General features: G+C 61.9%; 2 protein-coding genes across 2 annotated transcripts; one reads left to right on the top strand and one right to left on the bottom strand.

The window, feature by feature from the left end:
- Positions 1–1,570: 1,570 nt before the first annotated feature.
- TBX10 (T-box transcription factor 10) lies at positions 1,571–3,440 on the top strand (the record flags this gene model as incomplete). The annotated part of the gene is made up of 8 exons (XM_080618380.1): positions 1,571–1,622; positions 2,036–2,219; positions 2,292–2,393; positions 2,452–2,623; positions 2,707–2,862; positions 2,935–3,002; positions 3,074–3,165; positions 3,220–3,440. 8 exons carry the CDS (start codon positions 1,571–1,573, stop codon positions 3,438–3,440), a joined length of 1,047 nt encoding a protein of 348 aa, XP_080474506.1.
- Positions 3,441–3,533: 93 nt separating this feature from the next.
- Positions 3,534–12,305, bottom strand: TCIRG1 (T cell immune regulator 1, ATPase H+ transporting V0 subunit a3; the record flags this gene model as incomplete). Its single annotated transcript, XM_080618381.1, has 19 exons — positions 3,534–3,747; positions 3,823–3,994; positions 4,076–4,196; positions 5,264–5,374; positions 5,452–5,568; positions 5,677–5,890; positions 6,149–6,267; positions 6,349–6,439; positions 6,512–6,669; positions 7,482–7,621; positions 7,717–7,867; positions 8,308–8,520; positions 8,598–8,691; positions 8,792–8,874; positions 8,958–9,084; positions 9,984–10,078; positions 10,632–10,861; positions 11,580–11,658; positions 12,189–12,305. 19 exons carry the CDS (start codon positions 12,303–12,305, stop codon positions 3,666–3,668), a joined length of 2,514 nt encoding a protein of 837 aa, XP_080474507.1. The 3' UTR covers positions 3,534–3,665.
- Between the last annotated feature and the right edge of the window lie 328 nt (positions 12,306–12,633).

Consider the following 12,633-nt stretch of genomic DNA (forward strand, 5'->3'; position numbering starts at 1 on the left):
GTGGCTCTGAGTGATGTTCCCAAGCCCATCACAGAATCCCAGCCTGGTTTGTGTTGGAAGGGAGCTTAAAGCTCCTCCAGCTCCAACCCCTGCCACGGGCAGGGACCCCTTCCACTGGAGCAGCTTGCTCCAAGCCCCTGTGTCCAACCTGGCCTTGAACACTGCCAGGGATGGGGCAGCCACAGCTTCTCTGGGCACCCTGGGCCAGCGCCTCAGCACCCTCACAGGGAAGAGCTTCTGCCTAAGAGCTCATCTCAGTCTCCCCTTGGCAGGTTAAAGCCTTTAGGGGGAACCTCCTTCTACAGCCAAACATGAAAGGAAAGTGCATGTCACACAGATTCCCACCAGAGATCAGCCAGATCCCCTGGCAGTGCACACTGGGAACAAACCCCCACAATCTGGGCATCATTTGGGGTTCCAACCCCTTCCACAGCCACATCCTATCCTTTCCTTCTCTGTCCAGCAGCAAAACCATTCACAGGAGCTGCAGGACACGGTGCAATGCTGCGGATGAGCCCCCTCCATCCTCCTCCCTCTGTCAGCTCTGCCTCTCCCACCTCCTCATCTCCCTGCTCAATACCAGCCCTGCAGCCACAGCCCAGCTGACAGCGGGAGATGGATGGAACCGAGCTGGCTCCGCAGGGCATGGGATATGTGTATGGATGTGTAGGGATGTGATGGACACAAGGGGGTGCGTGCGGAGATGGTCCCTCCTTGCTTTGCATCAGTCCTGGTCCCAAATCCTTGCACTGCTCACACAGCCCCCGTGGCCACCCTGCAGCCCATGGGGGGCAGAGGGTCTCCTCTCCACTATGATGGCCATAAGAAGGATTTAAGCCCTGATCACAAAGAAGTGAAAGCTGATTCACAGTTTGATCCAGCTGCATGCAGAACAGGGAGGGATTTCAGCCCTTGTCCAGTGCCTCCATCACCAGGGTACCACCAGGGGCAGAAGCCATCAGCATCCCTATGAGAATGTCCCACGTTTCCTACAGAGCCGCAGCATCCTTCATCCTGCCCCATGGTGTGCAGTGAGGGGGTGGGGTTTGCATTTTGAAGCAGTCTGTGGGGCAGCCCCTTTGCTCTCTGCCCACTCCAACCTTTATCCCTGTGTCAGTGACCTCACTGCACACATCCCTTGTTCTGACAGCAACAGCTTCTCCCCATCCATCTCCTGCTGTCAGGGTGGGATAGACATGGAGATGGGAGGTGTGGGACAAGATGGGAGGCTCTGGGTGCCAGCACAGAGACAGGACCAGCATTTGGGATGGGTGCAAGGGGAGAGGGGTCCACCTTCCACATTTCTCTTTCTTATTCCAGAGATATACAGGCTTTGCAGGAGCAGCCACAACACTGTGGATGCTTCAACACCTCCTTGTGCTTTTCAATTTCAGGTGTTGATGGCTGAGCTGATGGTACCCAGAGGGGCTTTGACCAGGGGAGGCAGTCAGAGCAACCCCTATGTCCCTTCAATCAGATGTAGACATGAAGGAGACCCCAAGAGTTGACCCTTCCCAGGCCAACGTACCCCGAGATCCATCTGGGGACCAGCAGTGGTCCCAGCAGTCCCATGGCCACCGCTCACCTCCCGTCCATCATCACCATCACATCAAGGCGTGCAGGCAGGCTGGGAAGGGGCCGTGCTCCAGGCCCTGGGGACCACTGCGCTGTCTCCACCCCCAAACTGGGGCATAAAACCCCCGGCAGGATGCAGGGGACAGTCCAGAGCTGAAGCTGCCTTGCTCCATTGGGGTGCCCACTGCCACCATGCCAGGGGATGGAGATGCGGATGCTGCACCCACGGCAGGTAAAACCCACCCGTGGCCATGCTCCCCTGCATGCAGAAGTGGGTCCCAGGGTGGTTTTGGGGTGCGGGGAGGTCCTCCAGCCCCACAATAACAGGGCAGCAATGGGGAGGGGGATAAACCCCGCTGTGGAATGGATGGTGATGGGGGGGCCAATGGTGCATGGGGTCTGCTCCCGTATGTGAGGTGCAGGATGAGGATGCATCAACACCCCCTTTATCCCTCCACAGCCTTCCTGGGGGGTCCGGGCGAGGGGCCCCTGTGCACCCACAGCCTGGGGTGGGCAGCAGAGGGGCCGGGGAGCAGCGGCAAGAACCGGCGCGTGTCCCACGCCACGGCCCGGCTGGAGATGGGCAGCCTCTGGGAGGAGTTCAACCGCCTGGGCACCGAGATGATCGTCACCAAGGCAGGGAGGTGGGGACCACAATGGGGCAAGGGGGGCAGCATCAGTCGGGGGCACCCCCTTCCCATCCCCTGTCCTCGCAGGAGGATGTTCCCCACCTTCCAAGTGAAGCTGTCGGGGCTGGACCCGCTCTCCGACTACGTCCTGCTCATGGACTTCATCCCGTTGGATGACAAGAGATACAGGTGGGGATGGGGCAATGGGGATGCTGCGGGGCTGGGTCTGAGCCCCCCATCTCTTCAGATACGCCTTCCACAGCTCCTCCTGGCTGGCAGCAGGACGGGCAGAGCCGGCAGCACCCGGTCGGGTCCACTTCCACCCCGACTCCCCAGCCAAGGGCGCGCAATGGATGCGGCAGATCGTCTCCTTCGACAAGCTCAAGCTGACCAACAACCTCTTGGATGACAACGGCCACGTGAGGACCCGGCCCTGGGGTGCGGAATGAGCCCCTCCATGGCGGGGTCCTGCCCATCTCCCCTCTCTGTGCCCCCTCTCCAGATCATCCTCAACTCCATGCACCGCTACCAGCCCCGTTTCCACGTGGTGCTGGTGGACCCGCGCCGGGACAGCGAGCGCTTCGCCCACCAGAACTTCAAGTCCTTCAGCTTCCCCGAAACCCAGTTCATGGCAGTGACAGCTTATCAGAACCACCGGGTGAGCCCTGGGGCGGGGGGACATCGGGGTACCCCCCCCAGGGACACCCCATAACCCCAATGCCATCCATAGATCACCCAGTTGAAGATCGCCAGCAACCCCTTCGCCAAGGGCTTTCGGGATGGGGACCCTGAGCCATGGTAAGACCCAAACCCAACACCACCACGATGGGCTCCATGGCACCCCCCTGAGCCCCCCATCTCTCTTGCAGGTATGGGGTGCCAGCAGGGTCTCTATTGGGTGCAATGGGACCCCGTGCCCGGGCCACGGCGCTGCCCTCCCACCCCGAGAAGCAGGATAAAGGTAGGGGGGGAAGAGAAGGGGCTGAGCCCCTGGTGCTGTCTCTGCCCCCTCCAGGGGCTCCCCGCGGCCGTGGGGCTCTGGCCGCTGCTGGACCCCCACAACCAGCCCCAACAGTGGCTGCCCCCGGCTTCCCTGAGCTGCCCGTGCCCCCCTTCCAGCCCCTCGCCTGCCCCCCAAGTGTCCTTGTGGGGTCCAAGCCCCACGCTCTGCCCTACCCCTTGCTCAGCACCTACAGCACCTCCGTGGCCCCCACCTTTGGCTATGGGCAGCAGTGATGGGGGGCACCCCCCAAACCCCTCGGGACCCCAGCATGGCAGAAGGAACAGAGATGCCGAGCTGGGGACAAGCCATGGGGCTTTATTCACTGCAAGCAAGGGATGGGAGGCTGCAGCCAGACCTCCAACTGCCCCCCCAACCCTGGGGGTTTGGGGGGCACCCCCCCAACTGAGCTCCCATCAGTGGAGCAGGGCTTTGGCTCCAAACCTCCAGCATCCACACGGCTATTCCCAAGAGTCAGGAGCGAAGGCGAAGGGACAGAGCTTGTATCCAGCACCCACATAGAACTTGTTCTGGAATTCCACCCTGCCAAGGAGAGGGGCCGGGTGAGGAGCAGCATTGAGGGACCCCATCCCACCAGCACCCCCTCACCGGGCTCACCAGTGCAGGCGCAGGGCATGGAGGAAGGCAGAGAGCCCCTCCATCACCAGCAGGATGGCCACGGTCAGCACGGCGAAGGCGGCGAAGACGGGTACCAGCACCGCACCGCCGGCGTAGCTCAGGCGCACGAAGCCATTGCGCATCACCATGGTCCATAGCACCTCCGAGAGCTCTGTGGGGCACAGAGGGGGTGAAGAGGGGCACAGAGGGGGTGAAGATGTGCCTGAGCCTCGGGGGACACGGGGACACTCACGGGCATGGGCCAGGCTGAGCGCCCAGAGCCGCAGGTAGGATGCGGTGTTGGAGACGCAGCCCAGGCAGTACTCAATGGTGTGGATGGCCTGGTGCATGAAGATCTCAGCAAAGTCCAGGTGCTGCAGGGATGGAGGGGACACGGGACAAAGGTGAGGACATGAGACATCAGTGAGGGACACGGGACATCAATGAGGGACATGGGACATCAGTGAGGGACACGGAACATCAATGAGGGACACGGGACATCAATGAGGGACATGGGACATCAATGAGGGACACGGGACATCAGTGAGGGACACGGGACATCAGTGAGGGACACGGGACATCAATGAGGGACATGGGACATCAATGAGGGACACGGGACATCAGTGAGGGACACGGGACATCAATGAGGGACATGGGACATCAATGAGGGACACGGGATATCAGTGAGGGACACGGGACATCAGTGAGGGACACGGGACATCAGTGAGGGACACGGGACATCAATGAGGGACATGGGACATCAGTGAGGGACACGGGACATCAGTGAGGGACACGGGACATCAATGAGGGACACGGGACATCAGTGAGGGACACAGGACATCAATGAAGGACATGGGACATCAATGAGGGACATGGGACATCAGTGAGGGACATGGGACATCAATGAGGGACATGGGACATCAATGAGGGACACGGGATATCAGTGAGGGACACGGGATATCAGTGACGGACATGGGACATCAATGAGGGACACGGGACACCAGTGAGGGACACAGGACATCAAGGAGGTATACAGGATAACTGAGGGGCATGGAACATCGGTGAGGGGAACAAGATGAAGATGAGGGATGCGGGATAAAGATGAGGGACCAATGGTGAGGGATGCGGTACGGCAGTGAGGGACATGGGACATCAAGGAGGGACATGGGACATCAGTGAGGGACACAGGACATCAGTGAGGGACATGGGACATCAATGAGGGACCAATGGTAAGGGACATGGGACAGCAGTGAGGGATGTTGGGCATCAGTAAGGGACACAGGGCATCAATGAAGGAGACAAGACAGCAGTGAGTGACACAGGGCACAAATGACAGACCAATGGTGAAGGACATGGGACAATGATGAGGATGCAGGACACCAATGAGGGACGCGGCCACCCCAACCCCGCCACCCGATCCCACCAGTCCGGTGCCCATCACCTCAGCATCAGGGCTGTGCCCGCCGCTCTCCACGTCCTCCTTGGTGACATTGAGGGAGTTCCCGGCCTCCTGCCCCTCCAGCAGCGGCTCCTGCTCCCCAGTGCCCACCGCCTGCACCAGGACATCACTGGTGGTGAGACCCCGCAGCGCCCACCCCACTGAGCCCCTCACCGTGGCCCCGGCCTCACCGTGGGGTGCCCTGGCCTTGGGGCGCGCCGCCGGCACCACAAGTACAGCGGGGTTCCCAGGAGCAGGACGGGCACCGAGGCCAACGCCAGCACCACCAGCACGGTCTGCACCGGCACCTGTGGCACATGGGACATGGCTTTAGGGTCCCAGCCATGCCAGACCCATATTGCCCCCAGCCTGGGCAAGGGGATGGGTATGGGGTGGTGGTCTCCCATCTCTGTTACCTGTCCCGGGTAGAGCGGGAGGTTCTCGGTGTTGGAGGTGAAGAGGAACATGTCGATGAAGTGGATGAGGATGCTGGGGGCCACCAGGGAGTCAGCGGCGCTGAACCTGATCCACTTGTAGAAAATGAGGAAGACGAGGTAGCCAAAGAGAGCCAGGAGGAAAATCATCTCGGGCAGGAGCTCCAGCACCAGCCGGTGCCGCTGCTTGAAGTGCCTGGGCAAAGGGACACGAACCACGCTCAGCATCATGGGTCCTGGGCTCCCAGTGTAGGGATACAGGACCATGGAGATGCTGTGAAGGCTGGAGCAGCTCTTCTGGAGCCAGGCTGAGAGAGCTGGGCTGGGTCAGCCTGGATGAGCTTTAAGGGCCCTTCCAGCTCAAACCATTCCACAATGACCCCATGCACTCACCCAGCACCCTAAGCATGACCATGGGTGGCCAGCACCCATGGGTGCAGCCATGAAGACTCACAGATGGTTGAAGACCCCCAGCAGGACACCGAAGCCCATGTGCACGATGCCCAGCACCACGGACATCTTCATCTTGAAGGAGTTGAGGAAGTTGAGGTGGTTGGTGGCCAAGCTCCAGATCTATCATGCACAAGGTGGGTGAGACTCCGGGGCCACCTCACCGAGGGTCCCACCACATCCTCTCCCCCACGGGACACTCACTGGGTCTATCCCAAAGGGATAAGGCCCTTGGAAGACACCGGTGACGTTGGGGTCCAAGGTGAGGAGCGGGTGGGTGGCGAGGTAGGCAGAGCTGTGGGCAGAGCAGGGGGTGTCAGTGGAGGCAGGACCCAAGCAGGGCTCACAGCGGGGTTTGGGGTCCCACCTCCAGGAGGAGCGGTTGGCCATGGTGGCCACGCTCCAGGCGGAGGGGAAGATGACGGTGGCTTTGCTGAAGCACTCGTTGTAGATGAAGCCGGTGTAGATGGAGAAGGCCCCCATGAGCAGGATGAGGTAGCGGCCCTCGAAGAACGTCAGCCAGATCTGGTGGGGGAAACGTGGCGCTGCTGTCCTGTAACAGCAGCCCTGCCCCGCTGTCCCTGTCCCATACCACCAACACCCCATCCCATGCCCCCAGAGCACATCCTATGCCTTCAACCCCATCCCATGCATCCAAGCCCCATCCCATACCACCAACTTCATCCCATGTCTCCAAGCATGTCCCATACCACCAACCCCATCCCATACCACCATGTCCCACACCACCAATCCCATCCCATGCCCCCAACCATGTCCTACACCTCCAAGCCCACCCCATGCCTCCAAGCCCCATAGGATGCCCCAAACCCCATCCCATGTCCTACACTTCCAAGCCCATCCCACACCTCCAAGCCCATCTCATGCCTCCAACCATGTCCTACACCTCCAAGCCCATCCTATACCTCCAATCCCACCCCATGCCCCCAGCCATGTCCTACACCTCCAAGCCCATCCTGTATGTCCAATCCCACCCCATGCCCCCAACCATGTCCTACACCTCCAAGCCCATCCTGTATGTCCAATCCCACCCCATGCCCCCAACCATGTCCTACACCTCCAAGCCCATCCTATACCTCCAATCCCACCCCATGCCCCCAGCCATGTCCTACACCTCCAAGCCCATCCTGTATCTCCAATCCCACCCCATGCCCCCAGCCATGTCCTACATCTCCAAGCCCATCCTGTATGTCCAATCCCATCCCATGCCCCCAACCATGTCCTACACCTCCAAGCCCATCCTATGCCTTCAAGCCCATCCCACACCTCCAAGCTCATCCCATACTTCCAAGCCTGGCCCTCCCTCAGGTCCCACTGACCTCGTTGCTGGCCTGCCGCAGGCTGGGGCTGTTCTCGTACAGCACCATCCAGAGAGCGAAGAGGAACATGATGAGCCCGTGCCCCACATCCCCAAACATGATGGCGAAGATGAAGGGGAAGGTGATGATGGCGTAGGGCGCTGTGGGGCACAAGGGGACGTGTCATATGGGCCTCATATGGGCCCCATCATCCAACCCTGGCCCATGCAGGGGTCTGGAGGCGGGGGGGCCTTACCGGGGTTCACCTCCTGGTAACTGGCCACCCCATAGGCATCCACAATGCTCTGGAAGCCGGCGGTGAACTTGTTGGTGCGGATGAGGGTGGGGGGACTCTCGGTGGTGGGGATGCGCTGCACGAAGCACTCCACGCTCGAGCCACTCTTGTACTGCGGGGAGAGCACCCAGAGCATGACCCACGGCACCCCCCTGCTGGAACCCAGCCCAACCAGTGTGGGACATGGGGACACCTCTGGAATGGAGATATGGGGACACCAAGCATCCCTTGGCATGAGGACATGGGGACAACAAACAACTCCAACACAAGGACATGGGGACACCAAGCAAACTCCAGCACGAGACATGGGGACACCAAGTACCCCAACACAAGGACATGGGGACACCACGTACCCCAACACAATGACATGGGGACGCCAGGTACCCCAACACAAGGACATGGGGACACCAAGCAAACCCCAACACAAGGACATGGGGACACCAAGCAAACCCCAACACAAGGACATGGGGACATCAAGCAAACCCCAACACAAGGACATGGGGACATCAAGCAAACCCCAACACAAGGACATGGGGACACCAAGCAACGCACCGATCCCTGGCGCAGCGCATCCTGCACTTGGGTGAGGTCCCTCACGGGGCACCAGACCTCAGCAATGAGGCACTTCTCGGTGACATCGAAGCTGCACTGGTTGAGCACGAGGTAGATGGCCTTCATCTTCTGGACCTGGACCTGCCAGGTAGGCAACGCCAGCACCACCTTGTCCAGCACCTGCGCCAAGTACTGCTCCGTCTCCTCCAGCACCTATGGGTGCCCAGTGTGGGTCAGGCATGGGGGTCTCACCGTGGTACCCCCGGTACCCACCACAGTGCCCAGCTCACCACGCTGAGGTCCTGGATCTGGCTCTGCAGCCCGCTCATGGTTTCCATGCGGCTGGCTTCACTCTCCGGGTAGGGATACACGTGACAGTGGAAGCTGGGATAGAGGGACACCAATGTGTTGGGGGGGCCCAGCATGTCCCCGGGGGGGGTCCACGGTGCTGAATAAACCCGTGTGTGACCGGATGCTGTCTCACCAGTCTGAGATCTTGCGGATCTTCTGCCCGATCTGCTCACCCCAGTAGGAGATGAGGAAGATGACCCAGGTGATGCTCTCGCCCTGGGGACAGCACAGGCCTGGTCACCCCTGCTGTCCCAGCCCGGGCCACCCCCAGCACCCGGTGTGTGTCCCCCCCCCTTCACCGTGGCCGGGTCCTCCATGGGCTCGGGCATCTCCACGAAGGTGGCCACCAGGTACCCGCGGCACGCGCGCCACAGCAGCCGCTCGAAGGCACTCACCCGCCACGGGTGGATGACACCGGCCAAGAAGCTGCAGGGACACGAGGAGGGTTGGGATGGGCACGGATCTGCTGCGGCTCCTGCCCCATGGTCGGGATCGTGCCCCATGGCCCATCTCCAGCCCCTACCCTACAGCCATAACCATTGCCCCATGGCCCATCTCCAACCCTTACCCTACAGCCATACCCATTGCCCCATGGCCCATCTCCAGCCCTTACCCTACAGCCATGCCCATTGCCCCATGGCCCATCTCCAACCCTTACCCTACAGCCATACCCATTGCCCCATGGCTCATCTCCAACCCTTACCCTACAGCCATACCCATTGCCCCATGGCCCATCTCCAACCCTTACCCTACAGCCATACCCATTGCCCCATGGCCCATCTCCAGCCCTTACCCTACAGCCATGCCCACTGCCCCATGGCCCATCTCCAGCCCTTACCCTACAGCCATACCCATTGCCCCATGGCCCATCTCCAGCCCTTACCCTACAGCCATACCCATTGCCCCATGGCCCATCTCCAGCACTTACCCTACAGCCATGCCCATTGCCCCATGGCCCATCTCCAGCCCTTACCCTACAGCCATGCCCATTGCCCCATGGCCCATCTCCAGCCCTTACCCTACAGCCATACCCATTGCCCCATGGCCCATCTCCAACCCTTACCCTACAGCCATACCCATTGCCCCATGGCCCATCTCCAGCCCTTACCCTACAGCCATGCCCATTGCCCCATGGCCCATCTCCAGCCCTTACCCTACAGCCATACCCATTGCCCCATGGCCCATCTCCAGCCCTTACCCTACAGCCATACCCATTGCCCCATGGCTCAACTCCAGCCCTTACCCTACAGCCATACCCATTGCCCCATGGCCCATCTCCAACCCTTACCCTACAGCCATGCCCATTGCCCCACGTCCCCTCTTACCTGATCTTGCGCTCCAGGTGCTGATGCACCGAGGGGTCCAGGATGGGCTCATGGTCCGAGAGCGCCCGTGGCCGCACCGGCGAGCCCAGGGCTGCCTGTGGTGATGGACACCAGGGAGGTCAGCCCGTGGTGGGGGGAGACCCAACACAGCACCCGCCATAGTCCCCCAGTACCCCCGGCACCACCTAGCACCCCCCAGGGCACCCCCAGCACCCACCAGGAGACCCCAGCACCCCCAGGACCCATCAGGACCCCCCAGCACCCCCAGCATGCCCAGCACCCCCCAGGACACCCCTAGCACCCCACACCAACCCCCAGGACCCCCAAGACCCCACAGCAGCTGCAGGACACCCCAGGACCCCCCAGCACTCCCAGCACACCCAGGACCCCCCCAGCACCCCTTAGGACACCCCCAGCACCCCACAGCAACCCCCAGCACCCCCAGGACCCCACAGCACCTGCAGAACACCCCAGGAACCTCCAGGACTCTGCAGCACCCCCCAGGACCTCCCAGGACCCCCCCAGCACCCCCCAGCACCTGCAGGACACCCAGGACCCTCCAGGACCCTGCAGCACTCCCAGGACCCCCAGGAACCCCCCCCCCCCCAGCACCCCCCGATGACCCCGCACCCCCCCCCCCAGACGCACCGCGGGGCAGGTGAGGCGCTGCCCCTCCCGCAGCACGTGCAGGAAGCGGCGCAGGTCCCGCAGGCGGCCCCGCAGGGACGCGCGGTTGCGGGAGACCTCGCGCAGCTCCTGCGCCAGCTGCTCCGCCTGCTCCTGCAGCCGCAGCGCCTCCCGCGCCAGCGGCGCCCGCGGGGAGCCCCGCACCGAGCCCGGCTCCCGGCCCGCGCCGTGCAGCTCCTGCCGCAGGAACGCTGCGGGACAGGGGGAGCTGCTGAGGGCCAAGGCCAGGTTGGACACAGGGGCTTGGAGCAAGCTGCTCCAGTGGAAGGGGTCCCTGCCCGTGGCAGAGGCTGGAGCTGGAGGAGCTTTAAGGGCCCTTCCAATCCAAACCATCCCATGGTGCTGTGGGATCCCCAAAGCAAGGGGGATGTGGATGGAGGTGTTGGAGGGAGTTTGAAGGAGGCCATGGAGATGTAAGGGAGCTGGAGCAGCTCTGCTCTGGAGCCGGGCTGAGAGAGTTGGGCTGGGGCAGCCTGGACAAGAGAAGGCTCCTGAAGGGGAGACCTGAGAGCAGCTCCAGTGCCTAAAGGGGCTGCAGGAAACCTGGAGAGGGGCTTGGGACAAGGGCCTGTAGGGACAGGCCAAGGGGAATGGCTTTAACCTGCCCGAGGGGAGACTGAGATGAGCTCTTAGGCAGAAGCTCTTCCCTGTGAGGGTGCTGAGGCGCTGGCCCAGGGTGCCCAGAGAAGCTGTGGCTGCCCCATCCCTGGCAGTGTTCAAGGCCAGGTTGGACACAGGGGCTTGGAGCAAGCTGCTCCAGTGGAAGGGGTCCCTGCCCGTGGCAGGGGTTGGAGCTGGAGGAGCTTTAAGGTCCCTTCCAACCCAACCCATTCCATGATCCCATGGGGTTGGATGGGGTTTGGGGCACACACACACACACACCCCCCATGTAGCATCCCCACCACTCACTGAAGGTCTTCTCCATCTCCTCACAGCGCCGCACCTCGCCCACAAAGCGGCGCTGGAAGGGGCTCACATGGGGGTTCAGCTGTGGGGGACACGGTCATGGCATGGCCCCAAGGGGACACAGAGGGGCTGATGGCACCAGCACCCCTGGCCCAGCACTGTGCTGCTGCCCGCAGTACATCTGGCACCCCAGACCACCCAAACATAGTCCCTTGCACACAGGGCACCCCAAAGTATGGACCCCGGTGTCCCTGCACCCATGGCATCCAAACCATACACCACAACCTCACTGCACACAGGGTATCCCAAACCATGTACCCCAATGCCCCTGCATCCATGGCATCCAAACAACCCACCCCAACCTCACTGCACCCAGGGCACCCCAAACCCAACCCGGCCAACATCCCTGCACCCACAGCACCCAACCAAACCCCCTGCACCGAGGGCACTCCAAATCACACACCCCCCCAACCCCTCTAAACCCACAGCACCACATCCCACACAGACCAAACCCACTGCACCCAGAGCATCCCAAACCACCCCAACCAAACCCACTGCACCCAGAGCACTCAAACCCCCAAAACCCCCCCTGAACCCCCCTGCCGCACTCACATCCCTGAACTCAAGCAGCCCGCGCTCGCCCAGCTCGCTGACGCAGCTGTAGGCCGAGGCGGACTGGAGGAAGAGCTGGGCCAGGCAGATCTCCTCGCTGCGGAACAGGGACCCCATTGCGGCCCCGCACCCGGCCGCGGGGCTGCGCTGCGACCGTACACGGCTCCCGCCTGAGGGGGCAGCAGGAGGTCAGCACTACGGGGGGGGGTGCAGAGGGATGGAGATGGGTGACGGGTGGGGTGTAAGGGAGGACCACACAGCAGGGATGGAGTTGGGGTGGGATGCAAATGGGGTATCAGCAGGGTTGGATGTTAACGGGGTACCAGCAGGGTTGGATGTTAACGGGGTATCAGCAGGGTTGGATGTTAACGGGGTACCAGCAGGGTTGGATGTTAACGGGGTACCAGCAGGGTTGGATGTTAACGAGGTATCAGCAGGGGTTGGA

This window comes from Psittacula echo (genome assembly GCF_963264785.1).
Source record: "Psittacula echo genome assembly, chromosome: 5".
NCBI lineage: Eukaryota > Metazoa > Chordata > Aves > Psittaciformes > Psittacidae > Psittacula > Psittacula echo.